At 33.8% G+C, this 24,459-nt stretch overlaps 2 protein-coding genes across 14 annotated transcripts in view; one reads left to right on the top strand and one right to left on the bottom strand.

Moving 5' to 3' along the window:
- The window catches only part of LOC148273376 (uncharacterized), a 182,252-nt gene extending 180,612 nt beyond the window's left edge, over nt 1-1,640 (top strand). For all 7 annotated transcript variants that reach the window (XM_088238785.1, XM_088238780.1, XM_088238781.1 and 4 more), the window contains one exon: nt 677-1,640. In XM_088238785.1, coding sequence (XP_088094911.1) covers nt 677-866 — 190 coding nt within the window. In that variant the 3' untranslated portion in view covers nt 867-1,640. The remainder of the gene's footprint in view (nt 1-676) is intronic.
- A 7,492-nt stretch (nt 1,641-9,132) lies between these two features.
- The window catches only part of LOC148273375 (uncharacterized), a 62,274-nt gene continuing 46,947 nt past the window's right edge, over nt 9,133-24,459 (bottom strand). The window contains exons 1-9 of one of the 7 annotated variants that reach the window (XR_015824595.1): nt 23,705-23,809; nt 19,076-20,345; nt 18,892-18,935; nt 18,109-18,289; nt 16,241-16,449; nt 12,711-12,896; nt 11,172-11,336; nt 10,376-10,458; nt 9,133-9,594 (exon numbers count right to left, since the gene is read on the bottom strand). Coding sequence is in view for 5 of the 7 variants with exons in the window: in XM_088238787.1 (XP_088094913.1) it covers nt 10,182-10,235; nt 11,172-11,336; nt 12,711-12,896; nt 16,241-16,449; nt 18,109-18,289; nt 18,892-18,935; nt 19,076-20,345; nt 23,705-23,743 (2,148 nt within the window). In the remaining 2 variants the exon portion in view is untranslated. Of the gene's footprint in view, nt 10,459-11,171; nt 11,337-12,710; nt 12,897-16,240; nt 16,450-18,108; nt 18,290-18,891; nt 18,936-19,075; nt 20,346-23,704; nt 23,854-24,459 lie in introns of those variants that run through there. The other 6 variants (XR_015824596.1, XM_088238788.1, XM_088238787.1 and 3 more) reach the window with 6 other exon arrangements.

The following is a 24,459-nucleotide window of genomic DNA, read 5'->3' as shown; positions in this document are numbered from 1 at the left end:
TCCATATATCTTCAATTCAAATAAAGAGAATGAAGAAGTTCATTGGTTTTTTAAATTTATTAATATACTATAAACCCAAAAATTTGTATAATTTTTTTTATGTATCGTATTATCAGTTAAATGATTTTTTAAAGTTTTGTATTTCTGAAATTAATCCGCGTGTGATGTCTCAAGTTCTCTTCTGCTTCTTCTCGTTTAGTTCTGCCGATTGGTCCGTTGATGATAAGTAAACCGGAAGTCTTCCACAACTCTCTTATCATCGGTTGATTCATATTTATTTATTCATATTTTTTTGCTTACAAACTATAATTAATAATAAAAATAATGTGACCTCACTGGGGTTTCCCGTGCCGAGGACACTTAACAATATACTTTTTTTAAATCACATTTGAGAATAAACAAAGAAGACTAACTTAAAAAAACGAAGATAATAACAAATATTCAGATATGTTAATTTTTATTAATTAAAATATTTTTGAATATATTTTCAAGAAACTTTGCTGTATAATTTAATGCTCTAATTTAAACAGCGCATACGAAAACATTTTTTGTATCCGATTTCCCGTAGGGCTGAAGTTCCTCATTACATTAATATTTAATTGTTTTTTATTGAGGTGATTTTGAAGGATTTTAAGAATTGGATATGTTGTATCGTAATGTTTAAACAATTTTGTAGGATGGTTCGCACTCTCTGGCACCGCCTCCCTTCGGATTCCGGCCATCTGGCCTTCAACGAGGGTGAACGGCTCCGCTTGGTCCTGGAAGTAGACCAGCAGTGGTTACTTTGCTGTCGAGGACAGCAGAAGGGGCTAGTTCCACGCAGCGCTGTAATCCCCGTACCAGACACTGTATTGCAGAGGTTCTAACGGACCTCCAAGCCAACCTAACCTTACTTAATGTGACCTGACCTAACCTGTATGCTCTGGAATGTTCAACATCTTACTTGCCCACTGCCTGTACGAGACACCAAACTTGCATCAAAACCTAACTTAAATTTTGTTGAATTTCAATATAATGTGAGCTAACCTAACCTTATTGTTTTCTGTTTGCATAATTATGGCAACCTAACCTCCATAATATTATGTTCAACTTGCTAAAATATATGTATTGCTTTTATTCAATATTCTTACTGCCATCACTATAAAAAGTTGAGGCTCACATTGTTTGAGGCTGTGAAAAAATGCTGTTTTCTTCTTTATAACTTATGTAATTAGGTACAAAATGTATCCCTTCCATAATGTGATTTTGGATTGATTTATTGCTTAGTAAAAATGCATGATTTTAATTTTGATTAAGATCAAACCTCTTATGAAAATTTGATTATAATTTTCACTAAAAACATAACTTTTATTTGACTTGCTCTACTATTTATGCTTCTAAATGACAATAACAAAGTATTATTTCAATCAAAGCCTTTGTTTGCTGAAGTTTGTCGCACGTTTTGAAAATGCTTAAAGATCTTTTTGAATGATCAAAAATAGTATGCAATGATCTAGAAATCTTCCATGAAATGAATCCAATATATCAAGGTTTGGTTGGTCCATAAGTGAACAAAAAGTGTATAGAAAAAGTGATTCTTAAAAAATTATTAATAAATACAACAAAGTGAATGAATCGTGGGTGAAAATGACACCGAAAAAGTAGGAATCAAAGTGAGAAAATGTACTTCATTGTGATTACTGAAAATAATATTATGTTTAAAGACAAATTTAGTAGATATTTTTTGTTACTCATTGTAATGTACGCCGTGTTTTAAAGCTATAGTATTTGTCAAGCTGCAAGCTTTGTTTCAAATTGCTTCAACGTGTTACTTTGTCATACTTGTATGGAGAATGTCTGCGGAAAATGATATTTTGTTATTTATATGTATTGTATATATATTTAAGGTATGTATTTTTAATTAGAATTTCAAAACCAAATAATTAGCACAACACGATGTTCGTATCATCTCTCTATCAAACATCAGAGGCAAACAGTTACAATCCAATAAAACAATGTCCTAACTCTCATCTGGGTGTATATTTGGTGATGGGTAGATCGCATCATATATTTATACAACACGCTTCTTGTACCACTGTGATTAGCGTATTATTGTTTGGGCTGGAAGTTAGTTGAGTCGGATCCGAATGTGTTCCGGCGCTAGTCACTACTGGTATCGATGAGGGGAATCCTTTCTTCGCAGTGAGGAGAGCATTTACGACTTGGAATGACAGACCTCTGAATGTTGCCATGATATTATGCCATAGGGCGATGTTTGCGCGAAGAATTACCTAGTTACAATGGCATAATAGTGTTGATTAGTTTAGCCGTAGGTCCTAGTTTGTAATATAAACCTAGCGTTAAGAATATTCTGAATGTTAATAAAGGGAGAACGGGAACGATCAAGCATTTATAGGATTTATACAGCTCATTTTATTTCGAATTGACCGTCATTTGATACAAAATATCGGTACTCTATAAATTCAATATAATAAATTTTACTATTTACCTAAATATCTTAGCAACATTGACTATTATTCTCCTTGTTTCTCTCTCCCAGATAATTATTATACCTTTTATATATTCACTCGCACATTATTCTGCATAATGTTTCCTGTAAAAAGTTATTTTATTTTTGCTGCCATATACTTATATATGTATTTTTATACTTTTCATACATAAGTGTGTAGGTGTGAATGAGAATTAAAGGCCACATGAATCACTCCTTTAAATTAGCTCACGGGAATGTTACCGACTTTAGTAAATGTATTAGGATATTGTATTCTACGGTAACAAAATGGTGAACAAAACACCTCATCTGCAGGAGATATATCCCGCTTCCTAGAACTAGTTTAGAACCCAGAATCATACAAATTAATCTTAGCTTCTCTAGTAAATCACTAGGCATTGAGAATAGATCTCCTTTTATATCAAGAAAGTATTAGTTTAATAGATACTAAATGATAATCTATTAGTTAGTATTGTTGATTAGTTTTCAATGCCTGAATGACTGTTGTATTAATATTTTTATGTCTTATTCGGAATTATGGAAAATTCCTCCATAAATTGTCTGTTTTAATTTCTATACATTTGATTGATAGAAAATAATGTTTCTTCGGTAATTGTTTATTTTGATATTAATTTATTGAATGTAGATGCAAACGAAAATTTTGTTTCTGTCATGTTTACATTGAATATTTGTTTCGGTATAAAATACTCATTTAGTTTTGTAAGTTCATGTGATATTTAGAATGAGTATTTCAAGTTACTTATGTATAGCAATTACTTTGTATAATCGGAGAAAATATTATTTCTGTGTTCTGTATTGACTACAATGCTTCCGCGTGTAAACCTTATTGTATAAAGCTTTTATATTTACCGACATCGCACAGTACAAGACAGCGACACCTTAACAATTCGGTTGTGGTATTTGCACTCATATATTCCCCCATTTCAATTTAGTAATCAAATTCTCGCACCTTCAAACTTTAAAGTTTTGTGACTTGTCAGAAATATTGTGATATTGGTTCAATATCAAACAATGTTTCCTTATTGCACCTGGAGCTAGTGTGGGTCGGGTATATACATTGAAACGATACCTTCAAGATGCCAGCAAAACGCTCAAAAATTATTCTTTATTATATTTATTGATTTCTTACTGATACATAGTACAGATCTTCAATTTTACCGTTGAAAAATTCAATGCTTTGACATGTTTTCACGCTAACAGCACGCTGCATGAGATCATTTCCACATCTCCCTCCTTTGAAGCGTCGCACAATGGTTTGGTTTACAGCACCATACAATTTCAGAACTGTATATAACTTGTTTACACTATTAATCGCATGATGTTTCGGCCTTTCCAAACACACCTTCCTCTATACAAATCTGTTGTTCCAGCATATAAAAGATGATTTATTTTTTTATTCATGTAGGTTTTGGTAATAACATAGTATTTTTAACATGTGCCTCAGTTTTAATAGCATGCACCTATCCTAAAAATCCATCATTTCTTAATACATTGTTTTACTAAATAAAGATTTAATCTATCAAATTCTTGTATTTATCATCAGCATTTTCATTCCCTTATCTGCACCTAATAGTGTATAGGGAACTAGATTGGTACCGATCAAAAAATATCTCCAATCACTGTTTGTTAGATGAAGGCATATTTGATGAGCAGTTTTACACTTCAGCTGCCAGTCCAAGGACTATGAAATATTGCAGTGTAAAAACGCATTTTTGAAATTAGTATATTACATCAACCATTTCGGGAATCGAACCCGAGACTTTGGATGGTAGGCAAACACGCTTATCATTGACCTTTGGATTTTCGATGACATTAATATTTAATGCCAATGTTTTAGTTTCGTTTTTGCTGGCATTTGAATCAATTCAAAGTACATACCTTTTCCCGTATTTTCTCAGATGCATTTTACCACAGGTGATTTAAACTTCCGCCTTCGGAGATTCCTCACTTTTGTCCACCTTACTGTGTGTGTTGGATTATTACCTTCTAATATAATAATTAGGCGGCGATGCTTATGTGACGTAATTGTGTATATTCACGCTGCTTGTATGTCCGGAATCACTCGTGCCCAATGTTACATTACTTCTGTACTAATTATGTAGGTCAATATATCTCTGTTATGCCTCATATTCGGAGACACTCCGTTACATTGTTCTATCAAATGTATAAATATGAATATCTTGTACAATTAAATTGTTTTTATTTCAACCATTCAACTTTACACGACACTGTATTGTCCTATTTATATATTTGTAAAAGATTTGCGGAGACTTTGTATTCTAAACATTTAAATATAATGACAAATAATCCCGTACCGAAAGAAAAAAGGAGACAACTGTATTAAATATTAAGATAGCGAATAAAGTCTCATTAGTATTAATTATGTTATAGTTGATCATTGCTTGTGTGAGACTACAGAGTTTTGTATGTGTCTTGTGGCCTTTATATGTATCGTATCTCTCTTTGGTTTTTGCAAAAATAGCCATTATATCATTAGATGGGCTAATCAATATCTTCCCAACATATTCAACGGAACATTCGAGGAACAAAACGGTGTCTAGGTACATCTACCACTTTGGAAATAGTCACACCCTATTTAGTATATCTCTGTTAACATCGTGTTCATCATCCTCAGTTACTCCGGGATGTGTTGGTCAAGAAGATAATGTTTGTTGAATTGATGTTATCTCTTGTCGAATAACAGACTGTATTTTGTGATTCGTGTTACACACAGCACGACCAAAGTTTAATTTTAATGGCGAACGATCGATTTGCACTTTCCGATTCCGACATTTCTTCGATTTTAAAAATATTATTTTATTAATCCAATCTTTATATTTTTAGTTCTACTAATGTAAATTTATACAATTTATGTTAATTTATTTTTAAGTGCCATATTGTACGAAAATTACAACTTTGTAACATTATAACGGAATAAAAACTAACATGAATATACATTACCTCTTTTAATTCCAAATTTTCTCTCACCTTATTTTCCTTAGAGAATACATATCTAAAAACAAGGTATTCATTTTCCATTATCTTGTTTGAATATTATAAAGCTTGGTCAGAAACTTGGAACAACGAATTTTTCAGAGTGTTTTAGTAAATATTCAGTAGAATTTCATCCAAAACAAATATTGAAAACCTTCAAGTAAATTTACTTATCCTGTCGATTTTCATAGCAGATTATTTTTGACTTAAACATTATTTAAACAAATCACATTAATCAATCTATTTTTTGTTGAAAAATATAAATAATTTGAACATCTGTCTACAGACTTCTCACATCAAACACACCATCTCAGGTTGGGGTAGGTAGAGAGGACAGATTACCATAACAGTATATCTTACAGATCTCACTTTATCTACATTAATGCACTTTCTCATGGGCACAAACTGAATGGAATTTGTCATGCCATGTTCGACGTTCTTTCGTTATCCATTCGTTCTGTATCCATTCAAACTGACACAGCACCTCCTTACTTCATTTTGTCCAAAATGCTTGTCTCAGCTTTGCATACTTTTTTTATTTATTTATTTAAATTTTTGTACATAATGTTATTTGTACATTGGCGGGCTTATTGCCAAATGGCAATTTCTTCCAACCAACCAATAAAATAAAAGTTTTATTTTTATAATTCAAGTTGCAGAACATATTCAATAGAAAAAAAAGATTAAAAAGCTAAAAATATATAAAAAGAGAAATAAACTTATTTGTTTATAAATTACCTTAAATCAAAACTATTATTCAATGGGAAAAAGGAAAAAAGAGGAAAAAGGAAAGGAGGAGAGATTAAGGAAGAGAAAGAAGATGTTTCTTCAGACGTGATTTAAACAGAGATAATGTAGTAACATCTTAGATATACTGCACGGGTTCTGACATTTGTGCACCAGTTTTACCACACATTTGCCTGAGAGACAGCATTCAGCGTACTTTGATCCTTGTTATTCCAATGAGGAAGTTCAATGGCTCTTTTATATTTACAAATAGTGAAAAAAAAAACTTTTTATAGATCGTATTTTCAGCTCTAGAATTCTTTTAAGTTTTGTAATTTTGAAATTAATCCAGCTGTGAAGTTCTAGTCGGAGAGTTCTACTGATTGGCGAGTTGGCTTCCCGGAAACCGGAAATCTATCACAACGCTCTATCATTGGTTGATTCTTAGGAACTTGTGACATAGTTCATTTTTATTAATATTAAAATAATATCATAGATAAGCTTCAGTACTAGATTTTGAACTGCTAATTTGGCCTTCTGCGACAAGTATTTATTAGCCTAGCTTGATTTCTGTGCACCATTTACCCAGTTCATTTTTCACATCATGTGGCGTTTAAGTGAAATATTTTAATTTTAACAGAAGTGAATAATAGGACCAAGAGGAAGATGTTTTAGACATACGTTAACAAAATAAAGCCTCTAATTTAGAAATAAATTTATTTAAAGTGTGTTTAAAATGTGTTATCCGATTCCTACTACAGTAATTTTTATAAGTTATAATAAGTGAAGTTTAAGAATTAAACATTTATATATTCATCCATACTTACCTCGTAATATTCAATACTTTTAATAAAATAAAATTAGTAAATCGTCTCGTGATTCCTTCATTTTCTTTAGAAAATGGCTCAGAAACGATAGATATAGTTTATAACTACCTCTGTGAAATATGTATGAAGTTTTAGTTTTTATATTTTAATCTATAAATCTATACAAACCAATTGTGCGAGTTTTGGTAAATAATTTTGAAAAATATAGATTGAAACTCTTGCATCACTATTATTATCTACTGTTTTAGAAGCCAATATTTGGTCATAAATTTGTACATTGGTTGTGTTAAAAAGTGTTTAAATTTTTATTTTTGAATAAGCTACATGATTATAAAAGTGCGTGTTCATTTTGCCATTCCTATGCTTTCCTATGTCTAATGAATATTGTTTCATAGATTAAGTTTGACACATAAATTACCTTTCTTATAAAATGGTTCTACATATTTTTGTGATCAATTGAGCTTTTTTGTCTAATCAAAATATATGAGGAATCTATCAAGTTGAAAGAGGAAAGCTAGTTATTAATCTTTTAGATCGAAAATGTAACTTTTCATAAATGTTTGTGTTTAGTTAAGTGTTTCACACCAGAATAAGGCAAAATACTTACCCTAATAATTGTAATTTCAATTTCTACTTTGACTACCTATGATTAACTACACCGCCTTAAATTAAAATATGTTCATTGAGGTATTGATCCTTAATTTTAAGAAATTTCATTTCATTTATTTATTATTAAATATCCAATTAAAAAAACAAAACATCTGCATTTCTTAAAATTGTAACATCCAGAATTTTGTTTGTATATTTGTTTGTTTGAGGACATCGTAAGATGGAGTAAACAGCGCAAGAGAGACTGGTAAGGTCATTATCAGACTCCCTTACATTGCACTACATAATCAGCTGCACGGGCAGGGCCATCTTTTCCATAGGGCCCACGGGCCCCACTGGGCCCTAGCTCAGGGTCCCCGGCCCGATTAGGGGCTCGAAATTCTAGAAGTCTCAACCTCTGTGTATCCCTGCATAAGAGGCCTAAGATGGCCCTGCTCACGGTACTCGTCCTCGTGGAAGACCAACCTCCCAAAAGATGGAAAGACAGCTGGAAATCCACATCACAGGAGGAGCAACCTTCCGGAGAACAGACCACATAGGTCCATAGGAAGTAAGAAGAAGAAGAATATGTTTTTTTATGCTTTTAAATTGAGAGTTTGTTGAAACAATTTTGCTATTTTGTAAAACAATAGCTACCCACGTAAAATAAGCTGTCTTACGATTAATATAGGTCCATTTTGTGAATTAAAATGCATTACTTATTTAATGTTCCGTTAATTTAGCAAGCTTTAAAACATATTTTGTAACTTATGGCGATATAATAGCAGGAGTTTCAATAATATTACCTACTGGAAAAATATTGATAGTATATTATGCCTGAGTTTAAAATGCCCCCTCTAGTAGCAGCAAATACGCATTTGATGAGTATTTTATATAAGAGAGTAATACTCCTATGAACAGATTGTTTGTAAATAGGTTAACATCTGATCCGTTATGTATTTCACATAGTAGAGACTGTGTATTCAGTATATTCGAAATGGTGGCCTTTCGAGTGTGCAGTCGATTCTGGATGTCTGACATTTCCTCGGAGAGAGGTAGCGTGATCTGACGCTGGAGTCCCGGGCAGTGCGAGGTCGCTGAGGACGCTCTGACGGTTTCCTCGAGCTCATCAGTCCAGCAGACATAATGGAGCGAGGGCCGGAGCTGTCCCTACGATACCCAATGTCTTGCAGAGAAAGGTAGTCATAGCATTCCTAATTAAAAAAATAAAATAATTAAAAAACGAACACCGAAATTGTGTTTTGATAATTCCAGATAGTTCGACAAAGAGTGATATTGATTTGATTGACTTGTATAATATTTACCTTGAAATTCTGCAGAACTTGGTATGTCGAGTGTTTGGTGTACTTGTACAAGAACTGAGTATATTAAGTATATTACTAGGCAACGCTTCAACTGTGTACTTGTGCCTTCTACAGTGCCTTTGGACAATGTATTACAGAGGTGATTGGACAAATACAAAAGTGCGATATTTAAACGAGTTTATTTCGATTAATGTCAAAATTACAGCAATTTCACATGTACACGAATAGTGCTACACGATATTCACTCATTTCACATTATCAAAGGTTTATTTGATTTTTGATTAAAAATACAAATTTGATTTGATGGCAACATTGAAGTAGGTAATGAGCGTGAAACTAAGGCTACATTGCTCCGTACGTAGTCGTACTATGGAAGTGCCCGGTTCGCCATATCTGCCTTCAATATTACCTTACAATATAGGTATTAGATAAATGCAATGCTACAAGCTTGCAGGTTTTGCTGCCCTATGTTAAAGATTAAAACTAATTGAAAAAATTATAAAATTTTACAATTATTAAAGTCTATTATTCTTTACTTATCACTTTCAGAATTTCTCTGATCCTTGATGTCCTCAGTCACTTGGTAAAATCCTCAGGATTTTTATTCATTTTACTTGACAGCATGCTTGAATCGATAATAACAGTTTATATATTAAATGTAATACAACACATTTATATGATTTCTATATTTTCCTTGAAAAATTAATTTAATTTATTCAAAATATTATTCTTTTTTAAGTGTTTACTTTTTTGCTTACATTATTACAGTGATTTAAGAAATATTTAAAGAAACCATAGGTGAGACGTGACTAAAATAAGGACCAATATAATATTAGTGACTTTTACTTTAATCTACAGCCACCCAAAATACTCTTACTGTTTATTGTTATTGTTGACATAAGAAATCTTAAAAGGACAAAATGGCACACATTAATCTGTTTACAATCATAAAAAAATCTGCGCGTTATAAAACCTCCAACCTGTTAATGAAAAACTCATGCATAAATAAAATCAAGGACATTACATATACATTATAGTTAAAGTACAGTGGTGTTGTAGTTCATGCGTCACAAATCTGCAAATCCAAGGATCTTAATCCACTATCAACAAATTGGTTTGATTAGTAATTGGTTCCGTGCTTAATATTTCCGTAAAATGAATGACTGTTAGTGGTAATGTTAGGTTAGGTTGTTGTTCTCCTCATTTTCCCGCTTAACTCTCCCGATTGAGGTTCTCATCAGGATGCTGTGAAGGTGGCACGGGACTCTGGGAAAAGGAATTACAAATATCACATTCTGCCGCATGCTGACAACAAACTGTTAATTAATCCTCTCCAACTAAAGCTACAGCAAAACCATTCCTTGTTAAGGATCCCGAGATTAAACACTAATCTATATATGGTTTACCTGAATGTTTCAACATATTACAATGTTTTGGGATAGCCAATAATCTTGGATGATCGTTAGTAATAAGTGTAAAGGTATTCTCGCTGTAAAAATTCAATAATAGATCTTAGATTTGTAATATCAAAAATGTTCATGTTTAATACTTGTGGTTTATGCTTCAATCAACTCCCAATCTGCGGGGTTTTATAGTTCTCGAGAGTAATTTTAAAACGAAAAGTTTAAAGCTTTTTTATTTTGATGCGAAAAGTGCATCTTGTCGATGGCGAGATTTTTTGTCTGCTTTATGGATATGAAAATTTGGTTAATATGTATATTAACAAGTTCTAATAAAGCTTCTGTTATTTCAAAGCTCCCTTTTCAAATCATGATTATGTAAAGAATATTGCTAGCCAATGAAAATTATTTCTACCATGAAAATGATTTGAGGTTTTGATGGGAATGGAGTTTTTTCATATTAATTAGTAAATATAATTACATTTTTTATTTTTAATAGGCATGTTTACACTGTATTTTATCATGAAATGTATAAGTTATAGTAAAAAACCAGTGTACTTCAACAAATAATAAAATTAATCATATTTGTACAAATTATTTAAATGAGATTTGTTTGGTAATAAAAAACCCATGGGATTTCTTGAATACAGAAAATGAATAAGGTAAATTTTTAATAAAATCTATGCACTTCCTAGTACTTCATAAACACAACTCATAATAAGATAAGTGTTTTCGATTTTATATAAATATAATCCATGAACCTTCTACACTCACGTTGTGGTTTTTGTCAATGCAAACGTACCTCACTGATGGGTGTGTGACCGCTGTCGGGAGCGATGGCAGAGATTTGCTTGAGGTACTCCTTGTCATCGAATATCTTCACATCTCCTCCTCCGGGCTTGTGTTTCACATTATCCAGGGAGCCCACTTTGCTATGCGCTTTTATTTCCAACTTTTGATTTTCAATCTGTTGAATGTTCCAACAATATTGGCAAATGATATTTTCAAAAACTTTACAACATCGAAGACGGTGTCTATTATGATCATGTTTTGTGAAATGGCCTTTTATTTGTCCTCGTGGAAACCATACAAGTTGTTGTACTCTGATTTTATGTATGGAGATTATGAATTCACAATCGGTGTATTAAAAATGTGTGTAGTCATCTATACTAACATTTATATAATCTAGTAGCATGGATCATGGTGCGCTAGTGCCGTTTCATGCTTTATAATATATTGTATCATTTAACCAGAGCTCCACACTAATGATTCGTATCAATATGTAACTTAGCATTCTCATTAGATTTAAATATAAAGGACAATAGTATCTAGATACTTGTGGAGCGCTGCGGAATTGATGAAATGTATAATTTTCATGCCGGGAATATAATAAAGCTTCTCCGGCACTAACCTTCCAGATATGCAAAGGAAAATGTTTAGACGAAGCTCTCCATCTCTTGAGGGGCCACTGTATAAACTAGAAAGAAGCAACAGCATATTTTCGCATCTTTCAAATTGTATAGCAAAAACAGTTTGGACTACATTGTGACATATTTAGTGAATGTTTCTAAACAAATACTGGTGTTTCTAATTAAAGAAGCTATATATAGTTACTACTGCGACACAAAGCTTAGTTATTAAAAATATTTTGAATTTTACACAAAGTGGTGCTTCGCAACATTATGAAAACTCTCTCACTCAAAGACATCAAAAACAACTATTTAGAACACTCGGTGAAACCTGAAAAGTCAACCATTTTACTCACTTCTCGCTTTCCCTCCCGTGGGTTTGAATACTGATTTGGAAATACAAAAAATAAAGAAAATAAAATAAAAGAAAAACAGCTTATCAAATTAAATATAAACAAAAAACAAATTAAAAAGAGATTATAAAAATAATGTATTCCTAATCTAAATGTGTAATAAGCTAATTGAGTCATAAACCTGAGGTAGTTCAATACTCATATATTATATTATGTACATATTTAAAACTTTAAATAGATAAAAGCAGTGATTTGTACCAGAATCCCTATAAATTTCGAAAGTTTTTTGTAATGTATTACTTAAATGTTGAATTATGTGTGAAAGTTTTTATTAAATATGTGAAAGCGATGTTACCTAAATAATATGAGCTATCGAGTTGTGTGTGTAGTATAAGGCCTATAATCTATAACCCAAAGGCAGTGTTATATAATATTTGTAACATTTGGCAAAATTTACATCGTACAGACTATCTGCTTTTGCTAACTTGTAAATATATTCTATCACCTCTTTGCACCTCACCTTTCTCTGGTAGAGTGGAGTTAGCCAGAACGGGAATGGTAATGAGATCAGATTAGTACCTTAACATCGCCTCCTCCGGGTTTGTGAGTGATATTGACTGTGGAAGCGACCTTTGGCTTGGCCTTATCCTTGAAGTCTAGTTTGACAGTTTCAATCTTCTTGTCTCCTCCACCGGGCTTGTGAGTCGCATTCTCCAGTGATCCGATCTTGGACTTAGCGTTCCACTGTAGCTTTTTCTGTGTGATCTGCAGAAAATTGTAAAAAATATTTCAAGTGACATAGCTTACAACTGGCATGTATTGAATCTGTCGATCTTAAAACTCTTTAAAACATAATAATTTGCAATTATTAGCTTTGAACTAAAGAGGTTTTAGTTTTAATGTGCCTTTACAATAAGAGATTAAAAAAATAACACGTATTACACAAACTTCAATTATAGAATAGCCCACAGAGCATTATCTTATTATTATTGTTATTAGGACTGTACTTTTTTAATATTTTTTTTTTCCATGTAACATTTGGTATTTATTGGATTATAAATTTATTTTGACTAAATGTTTATTATTTTTGTTCTCATTTTGTTAATTAATCACATATTAGTAAAAAATATCACCTAGCTATTTATACATTCAGAACTAACGACATATTGCTCGCTAAGCAGATATTAGACAAGGGAATATGCAAGTCTTGTTATTTACTGTGCTTAGAGACTAGTTTAATGAATCATTCTGCCTATGTAAACATAGGCAGAAGAACATTCACATCTCTACATTTTTATACAATAATCTAATACAATTAAACATTTTCATAAGCTTCCACTAAAACAATAAAATACAAGAAACATAAGCCAACTAAACTCAATAAACATTATTTCGCTTAACATGCAAAAAATAAGTATGAACCATTGATATAATATTACATAGACACGCCCTATAGATTAAAATATTTTTACAAGTAGTGACACGAAGACGAACAAATACCAGGGCTGCATTCAACGATCATGCATATGCTACCAAAAATTGGAGGATCCTCATTTTTGGTACATAAAAAAGTTTATTATATTTTAAAAACGTATTTCTATCAGTGCACCCCTGTAATTAAGATGAGCTTCGCCATTGCGCCATAAGGCGTAGTTTGACGTTTACAAAAAATAATATTTATATTTCCTCATGAACAAATATTTACCAATGAAAAGTTACACAATCCTTTTTAAAATGTTTATTAGAAAGGTTTATCCTTTCATGACACAAGCAGGCGTTTTGGTTTCGATTCTAAAACGTCACGCCTGGCTGGAGGTCAAAGAACGACTAAATACGCATTGGGCGTGACAGAGCGTTTGAGCATGAGTTAAGTATCATAGTTTTTGATGCTCAGGGTATGTCTATGTGTATTAATATGATCTGAACGTAATATGTAATTTCTTTCAAAATAATGACTTTACTAATAACTAACTCATTGTGTAATGTGTAATGTTCCTTTCTAAGCACAAGTTTTTACAAAATAAGCGGTTCAAAATAGAGTCCTGGTCCCAATCTTGATGTATGGGAGCGAAGTATGGACTTGAAAAAACAGGGATGAAAGTAGGCTGAATGCTGACGAAATGCGATTTCTCAGGTTAATGTTTGATAGATGCACAAATGTCGAGATCCGTACATTATGTAAGGCTGAGATATCAGTACATTATGTAAGACATTATCGTCAAAATCAAGAAGGAGCTCTGCGTTGGTTTGGACATGAAGAGCGAATGGACAGCGAAAGAACGGCTAAAAATATGTACAGTGCGAATGTTGATGGATGCAGAAATAGAGGAAGATCGAGAAAGACATGGCATGACCAAATCCAACAAATACTTGAAGATGGACATGTTCAGAGTCTGAATAATCGGCACGCGAGCATGAGAAGATGTATGAATGTAGAGGAAGCTAGATCTGTATGCAAATAAATAGAGTAATGTGACGTTCTATCCTCTTTGCCTTACGAGGAAACGGCGTGATGGTTTGTTGTTGTTGAAGTAATATTTGCTGCCTGTTTTAGCTAAACTGAGCAGAAACATGATTCAAAAACTCGTCAAGAGAAAAGGAGTCATACAAGAGATGCATCTCGCTGTATCCTACCGGTAAGTCGCAAAGTCTTTCTAGCAGAACTCTGGACATTATTTCAAAAAAACACAATAGATTTACCGCACATTCACGGAGACTGGACCGCTGTGCACGGGCAAACCACGAGCCCACTGCGTGATATCGCATGATTGGCCCATTTCACACCCCGGCAAAAATCTACACGGTATGATAAAATACAATACGGTGGATCGATATTTATTGTTTTACAATTATTTATTTATTTAATGCCTGGCAAACGCAATAATCAGTACACCATGAGACCGATTAATCTCCAGTCGATTTCATTTTGCAGATTTTTTACCTGAGAGTAACTACCTAAATTTAAATAATGATTTTATAAAATTATCACTAAAATCTCTTTTGTTAAGTTTTACTATATTATTTGAATCGGGCTGTGGTCCCGTGGCTAGTGTTGCGGACTCACGGATCAGAGGTCCGAGGTTCAAACCCCACTCTACCCCAACTTTATTTCAATTTTCTAATAGTGAGTTATTTACAACTTGTTAAAAATGGACAACAAAAAAAATAAAAAAAATGTTTGGGTAAATTATGAGGATGTAGCGTTCTAAGAAATACTAGGTTTTTCTTTTTTTAATAAAAAAAATATATATCCATATAACTAACTGAGGCGTTTTTAATGATATATATATATATTTTTTAAAATTTAATTTAATTATTTTTTACGCCCATAAGGCTTTTACATACATGGAAGTTATATAAAACATGAGTATATAAATAATATAAAATTTAAAAAATACAATATAAAGCGATAAAAGATTGAACAGTGTTTACAAGTAAAGTTGATATAAAAAAAAGAAGATGAGTATACAAACAACATAGATAAATAAAAAAACAATATAAAGAAATAAAATATAGGAACAGTATTAGGAAGTTGGTATAAAAATAAAAATAAAAAGATAAGTGCATTAACAACATAAATTTAAAAAAAATAAAATCTAAAGAAATAAAATATAGAACTGTGTTTAGAAGTATAGTTGTTTTTTTAATAATAATAAGCTATAGAAGCTAGATATTAAAAATATAGAAAAACAAACATATCAAAGAAATGCATTTTAAAGTTTAAATACATATTTTTAGAAAAATCATTAACCATGGAGTTTTATAAAAAAAGAAAAATGTTAGTACTAATATTATCAATTATTGTTCTTCTTTTTTTTTCTTTTTATCTTTGCACCACAACAGGCCAGGAGGCCCAATTACAGTGGTGAATTACATCACAGAATACCCAGGCTTGAGAAAAATCACATTTTAATTTTTTATGTTCTCACCGGGAATCGAACCCGGAACCTTCCGTCTGTGAGTTAAGCGTCTTGACCACTACACCACGGAGGTCGCCAAGATTGGGTTCTTATTTTAATATACATTTTGCATATATTTTTTATCACGCGGCTGGTTTGTTGATTCGGACATTCTTGTAATAATGAACAGACTTTAGTGATTGATCTAACCTTCTTGTCTCCTCCCCCGGGCTGATACGTCTCGTTCTTGGCGGCTATCCTGGGAGTGACGTTGTTGAAGTCGAGCTTGCGGTTCTCTATCTTGATCTTCCCTCCTCCCGGCCGGTGGGTGGTGTTGTCGAGGGAGCCGATCTTGGACTTCACGGACTTGATGTTGGGGGACGGCGCCGCACCAACTTGAACGTGATTCATGGGCAATTCTTTAACCAGACAAACGGTTTTTTTAGTTGCACAAAACAGGAAGAGAGAAAAGAGAAATTTATATGATTATCTGTTCGCTTTCTTAAAATAACAAAATAGCAAAATTCAGTGATTAAAAGTAACATGCTTTGATTCATGACATCATTTATTTAAAAGATTTGCAGCATAACACCTGTTTCGTAAATGTGTCTAAACTCACTTTTCCACTAAAAAGAAATTCACGACCCGGCGAATGCATAAGATTATTTATTGAATTATTTAGATCAATAATACAAATATATTGTTTTTAATGGGTAAAATATATATTTAAGAACCAAAATGTATTTACAAGTAATTCAAATAGATCAAGTCAAAGAAGGAATCGTGTGTTAGAAATACCACATTGTAAAACGAGGCTGGCACAGAGACATGCATATTTTATAGGCCCAAATTTTTTTAATTAATCCCAAACTTTCAAAATTTTCCTTCTGTTAAAAAACACGCACTATCCTGGATCCATTTTTTTTGTATTATATATTTTATTGCCCTTTAATAAAATAATACGGAATATTTTTATGTTTTTTTTTAAAATGAATTTATTTTTTATTTTTATTTTATTCCCTTTTTTAATAACTATAAAATAAAAAATACCTTAAAATCTTTTAGATAATATTTTTTTTTCTCTTATACTACACAAAAATATAGTACTTGTCTAATTAATAATAATCCTATAAATGAGCAAAAATTCATGAACATTTCTTGCATACCCACGAACAGGCCATGCCTTTGTGGGATTTTTTGTTTCTTATTTGCCTGTTAATATGTATTTCATTACTATGTAATTATTCTTATATATATATTACTCTGTTTTACCTCTTATGTATATTGTAAAAATAGTGGTCGAAAGTAACAAGTTTTGTTTTGTGACACATAGTCTGTTACAAAACATTGTTGAAATGAAAAATGTGGATGCATCAACATTAAGTTTTTCGGACGGGTTTTTTGTTACTACTAGATGATTGGCTTATTTTTTTAATTACAATTTCGTATTAAAAATCTGAACGACTAAAATATATTCTCAGGGGTGGGTCCTATATAAGCTCCTGACTGCGACCTATGTAGATCTGTTAAAACGAGTTCCCGCAAATTAGTTCTCGCCCTCCAAGCCCAAATCTTTAAAGATCCTGGCTACTGAGTGGAGGACGAGTGTTCTCATTTTGCTAAATCTTCCCCTCTAAGCCCACATTCATAAAGTATCGGGCTATTAGGTAGGGGTAAGCTCTCTAATATCCTCAGGTTTAACCAATAGTTCCCTGATGATGCGCCTTCTTTTATGATATAAAGCACCGCATTCATATACATATAAGGTGTATCCGTGTTTCCTCATCTGCACCGCAGAACGTACAAGTTTCAGAAAAGTTAACTCTAGAAAGGTGTTTATTTAATCTGCAGTGCCCTGTGAGGGCTTTACTGATAACCCTCAATTGATTTCGCGTGAGCTTAAATAGGTCGAAAGCAAACCATGGCGACTAGAATCTAACATTTATTTAACCATTAATTTATTTGGTTCACAAATGACTCTATGTATTAAATGCCTTTACATTGGAAATTAAAAATAATGTGTAAGAGGTGCAACAAGATTACATAACGATTTGACAAGTAAAATATACATAACATACTTTTCTTCTCAATAGAGGTGTTGCTGGTTGTGCTGTCAGGGGTGTTGGGAGTATGGGCACTCTTATTAGGGCTGCGGGCCACTGTGCGTCCTCCAGCGCCCCCCGAGGCTGGCCCCTTAAGACCTGGGATTTTGCTGGGGCTCTTCTTACCAGGAGAGCCTGCGGAGCCATTCACGTGCTCCTGAAATACAGCAGATGAGTGTTTCCATGAAAACGCGACATGAATTGAAAAAAAAAAGCTTTTTGTCATTTAAACTTCATGTACACCAAATGTTGATAAAATACGTTTAGTGGTTAAGATGTCGGGCTCCTGGCCTGTTGTGCAAAAAAAAAAATTAAAAAAGAAGAAGAAGAAAATAAATAATTACAGTGTTAAGTTTACGATTCCTCGTCTGAAGATTCCGAAGATGATATTCCCAAATTAAGTAAAGGCTCAGATGAGTGAATCTTTGCCGTGAATATAATTTTAAAATGATATCAAGTAAATAGTGTTGCTATTCAGTAGCGTCCATACGCATTTTGTTTAAAATATGACTTATTATAATAATGTAACGTGAGTTACATTTATTTTAATGAAAAAAAATTTTTTTCAGCATAATCTAATCGAAATCAAAATGTGTTTATCGTTATTAAAATAAACAAGAATCCCTTAAAGAAATATTGAAATGAATATTTTTTTCTTAATTTTTATATCTTCGCCCAACCTTCTGTAGACCTTTTAGAGTGGAAATGCCTATTTAAATAATTTTCTCAATTTTAGTAACATGTTTATTGTTAACTTACATTTCCTTGTGTAGATTCATCAACGCCACTGTCGTTGTCTCCCTCTGCAAAAAATACAAAGTAATATAAAAAAAATGTCAAATATGTTAGAAATGCACATTTATGTTTATGTTGACCCCAGTAAAATATCGTCACATTAAAAAAAAAACAGTATTTTCTCATTCTATAATAAAATTAGCAATACCTTTCTTGTCCTTTGCAGACATTACTTTTCGAGTGACGGGTTTCTTTTCCTCGGTGCCCGCTTTAATGGGAGTTGCGAAGTCAGTTGGCTTTACTCCAACTCTCGAGGCTGGTCTCCCGCCCTGCGAGTCGGGAGTCTCCGCTCGCTTGTCGGGGATTGTAACCGGAGCTCCTTTCGGTTCCGGAGTATCTACTCGGCCGTCGGACCTGTTGGATTGTACCGAAGGCGACCTGACTGAGTTTTCCAGAGCGGAGTTCGGTTTGGCCTCCGGGTCGGGAGTCTTCGACTGGTTGGACGAAACGGAGGAAGGGCGATTAGGCGAATCCATTTTGGTAGGAGTGAACTTTTGGTCGGGCGAAGAATCGGTTCTGGTAAGAGAAGGAGAGCGGTCCAAGAGACCCGGACTGGCGGGTTTAAAGCCGTTTTCTTGGATGAAAGATTTTATCGGTGTTCCATTTTGGGAAGGGGGTTGAATGTTAGCTCGGTTGTTTTGCGCGACTAAATCATTTCCAATAGGGGACGGAGCTGGTTTGGGGGAGCCATTCTTCCTCTCGTCAGCATCCAGCGATCCCATTATGGATTCTGTCATTTTGGATCCAGATAGACGCGACTCCGGCCTGTCCAGTTTTGTGTCGGACGAATCTGACTTTACGCTCTCGCGAGAATCCTGTTTGGAAAGCTTGGTCAGCCCGATGTTGAGAGGAGATTCCTTTTTGTCGACCGACTGCACCCCTTCCTTGATGAAGGCGAGGCTGGGACCTCGGGCGAGGGGGCCCTCGGGGACCCCTCCCAGTCCGCTGATGGAGCGCCTCCTCTCCTCGTCGTGCAGGGGTCCCGGGGGGAACGCCCCCGTGGGGCCGGCGATGCTGAAGCTCCTGTTCTTCACGGCCGGGGGCGCGGGGTCCGGGTCCATGGGGGCCCGGGGGCGCGGGGCCTGGTCTTGCGGGGCGAAAGCGGCGAGCGATCCCTGGCGGGACACCTGGCCCAGGGGCGGCGCTGGGGGGCGCGGGTGCTGGAAGGAGTTCTGCTTCTCTAGCGGATTGGGCGGCGGGCCGGGGAACCTCTGCGGGCCGGGGGGCGGAGTCCCGGGCGGGTACTGCGGGGGGCGCACTGCCTGCGGCGGCAGGGACGGCGGCCCGGGAGGCCGGGGTAGCGGAGAGCGCGGGGGCGCGCTGAGGGGCCCTCCCGGCAAGAAAGGGCGCGGGCCGCCTTGAGAAGCGGGCGGCGGGGTGCGCGGCCCGGGTACCGGGGGGCGGAACTGCGGACTCGCCTTTGAAACAAATAATATATTCGGTATTATGTCAATAACTAACTTATTCAACTTTGATTTTAATAATAATTACTTCATATTCTTTTAAAATATATTTTATCCTAATTTTACTTAGAATACAATGTTTTTTTTAGTTATTAATACTCCTTTACAAATAAATCATTTGAAAAGTAGGTTGTGCACAATTCTACATACCTACATACCCTTCATACCCTTCATACCCCATAACCGATTAACATGAACTGAGTGTAGTAACAAAGCTATTAAATTGGCTGAATCAAAGTTGCTAACTCCTGTCGTTAATTAGCACAACTATGTAGAGTAGAGTAGTTAGCACTCCACGAGGATAAACGTAATACATATTTATATTCATCACCCGGCCATACACTACTATACAGGTAAACGAGAGAGTTTTCCAACTAACTGCAAATTGCACCAAACACTGCTAGAAATTCGTTTGGAATATTACCTAATAAAACGCCTCACATTTACCCAACCTTTACTTTTACCAAGTTGATGATTTATTTTCGTGTAAATTAAGCATTGTAAGTAAAGAAAATGCTTCCGAAAATCAGATAAATTAAAGTAGGCTTAACGTCGAAAGCAGTTTAATGTTCCATCGTAATGGCCAAAACTTTTTCGCGATTCCACAGAATTTAAATATTATTATTTATATATTTTAGAAACAAGAAGATATTCTTTATTGAATATTTTTTTTGACAGAGCTTTGAAATGTCAGAAAAATTACGCAATAGTTTAAATATATCTATATGTAAGTAGAAATTAGGTATATTAAAAGTTTCATGGACGGCGATGCGTACAAATGTGTCCACGCAGAATGAATTGAATATTGGGGATCGACTGTCAAATATATGTTACAGGCGAACCCGACAATATTTTTGACACATCGCCAGGAGAGAACCAGACAGCTTCAAAAAGCTCGTTGTGATGGGAGGAGTGGAGGCGAGAGAATCCAGAGGTCGCTCACCTACCCGATGGAGCGACTTAATTAAATCTACGCTAGGATAAGATGAACAACTCCCTAGGGAGGAAATCCAGCCAGTCTGCAAGCATTTGGACATCTTCAGGGACTGAAGCTCTTCGCTCTGCCCAGAACAGGACTATCTGGAGGCAGACCACAAAAGTCATGATCGAGCGCAGTCACCATCCTGTCATCGGGGAAAGGGCGAGAATGAATACAAAAAAACACAACAAAAAAAAACTTCTCAAAGGAGAGTGAAATGTTACGATAGTTGTTGAAATTGATCTCCGAAAAAAAAGAAAGTCGTGGAAATAAAGATTAGTGACGAGATGAACGCTCGTTTCCAAATTTATATTTTTTCAATTATCCATATCCACATTTTACAGTAGATGGCGTGTCGATTCGCAAACGTCGCGCTTTTTAACTTTGACTTATTTGCGTCGATTTTATGTATTTTTTGTTAAAAATTATTTTTATTTATTTATTTAACTTTTTATACATAATGTTAATTGTACATTGCCAAATGGCGATTTCTCCCAACCAACCATTATTTACAAAAAAAACATTAATCCGGTTTTTATTAGAAAATTAAAAACACTGAGATTCAACATTGTTCATTGATTTATTCGTACTTTAATAATTAAGTTTATTATGTCTTAATATAATTTAATTTACATAAAATGTTTCTCAAAATTAATCAGTAAAATTATTTTAAACATAGATTAACAATATTTTAGAGGTATCCATTTTTTATTTCTTCTACTAACTCTGTGAACCTCTTTTAATATCTTTTGATTTTAATTACGACTCCAACGTTACTTTCGAAATACCCGCTGATTATTATTTTTAGATTGGAAGTGAATTACAATTTTAATTACTGGAGAAAGGTTAGATTAAAAAATATTTTTTGCAACACGTTTTCAAAGGTGTAATGGAGAATTGGAAATGGTGTTCGTGACTCATTTCAGAAAAAGGTTTACCGCATAATCAAAAAACTTTTCCATCAACTTAAGTTCGTTTCAATCAAATGAATGGAAAAGATACAAATATTGGAAATATTATTTTCCGAATTGCGAGAACATTTCAGAGAACAAATATCTGTTTTTCTAGCTAAGGAAATATGAAATATGTCAGATTAAAGCTAAACTGGACGTCAGTTCTGAATATATCTGTCGATATTGAAATATTAAAAAACGTTTGTTTTATTATTTCATTTAAAAATAAATTAAATTATAAAACTTCATATGTACTAAAACCTGAAATAGTGTAAGCCACTCCAAATACAAGAGCTGGTCTATTTTTTTGAAATTTTACAACTTTAAGATAAGTATATAAATGTAAAAGTAGATTGTAATAGATAAAAATAAGCATCTATCATTATTTATGTAACCATATTAAATAAACAGTTATTAACTCAAAAGTTTGCCCAAATTTTCGTAGACAAGGAGTGGATTTCACCCCCTAGGGAACTGTTAATATTAAAATATTAATTGTATTGAGAAATGAAGAACATTTTAGAGAAGGGAATGTAGAAGTCTAGCCATCCACAGAGCTTATGGCATATCATTGGCTGGTTTAAGTGGCTACTTTATACAATAACATTCACCATTCTGCCTATATTTGAACATCCATTTTCCTTCGATTTTTCCATCTGTTGACGTTTGTGAAGTTAAAGAGCCGAAACCTTTATTGTCGCGGGTGAGATTCATATGATTGAATTATTTCACCCACAAACTAGGCAACGCTGAAAATATTTTTTTTGATTTTTCAATGGAGTTCCCAGTGCACCATCTGGTGCGGATCGGGGGATGATGATGTACATAATTCCTGTGTTTTTATTGTATTGTTTTGTGTATTGTTGTATTTTTTGCTTTTACACAAGATGGTTTTGTCGTAAAATAAGAAAATCTAAAATCGAGAAATTATTTCATCGAATAATTTTTAATTATCTAAATAAATCAATGCCGACAAAAACGTGATTATAACGCGTTTAAATAAACAGACACGTTATTTCCTTGCTAAATACACCTCAGTTTTAGCAAATATTGCGTTGTTCCCCATTGACAATTTATTATTTTATTTGATTACAATATACTTTATTCCCATGTAATAAATACACCAACGTCGTTTCTTCTATCATCGATCAACTGGGGTAGGAATAACCCCCACAACAACCTATATCATACTCATGCAAAGATATGCAAGAAAGGCAACTACCTACGAATTGAAATGCCATCAATCGCGCGCTTATAACGTGTCTATTTAACTATGCATCATCGCACAAAACAGTATTTTTAATTCACCTAGACACAAAATATAAAATATATACGATTAAAAAATAATTAATTGTAAGGAAGCTAGGAAAATGTGGTCTTACCGGATTGGATGCATCTTGCGGTGGCAAAGGTCCAGACATTTTAGGTTTATATGAAATATTACTTCATATGCCGAGTCCGGACTTTCTCGGCTAATCCTTCACATAAACTGATCCCTATTTACACACTGATTTCAGGAGTACTCGAGAGACTAGAAAAATTACATGACTATGTAATATTTTGTCAAGGTGTGAATAATTTATTAATCAACCAAATTAGTTTTTTTCGTGCAGCATTTTTAGTGCAGTTGAATCAGTAATTTAATGTGAAGGTAAAATTAACGCTAAGGTGTTGTAATTGCTTTTTGTGCAAAAATAGTTCAGTGATTTTCTAATAATAATTAATTATTATAGTGCAAAACTTACAGTGTGATTGAAGGCCAGTTGCATAAAAAAATGTGAAGTTAAATAATTGACGCGGTTTTGTCAAAACTGAAACACATTTTGTCATTTTTTTCGGAAAATGCAACTGGCCAAGAATAAATATAAATGATAAATGGATATCTCTACCTAGACGGAGTTTTCAAAAAGGGGATATGCAGTCGGGGATGTTATGGAGCTTTTGATACGTTATATGGTTCAAGTGACAACCCTTTTTTTCTATAATTTTACGGGATTAAATGAGATGAGGGAATTGTATCAGATAACATAATCCGCGAGGCAAAACATATGAGCGAAGGTGTATATTTTAAATTCTGTAATGTCCTGCCGGTAAAACAACTTTGTGACTACAAATTGACTGTAGATTACTTTGTTAA

This window comes from Micrasema longulum, unplaced genomic scaffold (assembly GCF_059751315.1).
Source record: "Micrasema longulum isolate JH-2025_06_02 unplaced genomic scaffold, ASM5975131v1 h1tg001969l, whole genome shotgun sequence".
Classification (NCBI taxonomy): Eukaryota; Metazoa; Arthropoda; class Insecta; order Trichoptera; family Brachycentridae; genus Micrasema; species Micrasema longulum.
The sequence above is the reverse complement of the archived record's forward strand: the minus strand, read 5'-3'. Positions and strand labels throughout refer to the sequence as shown.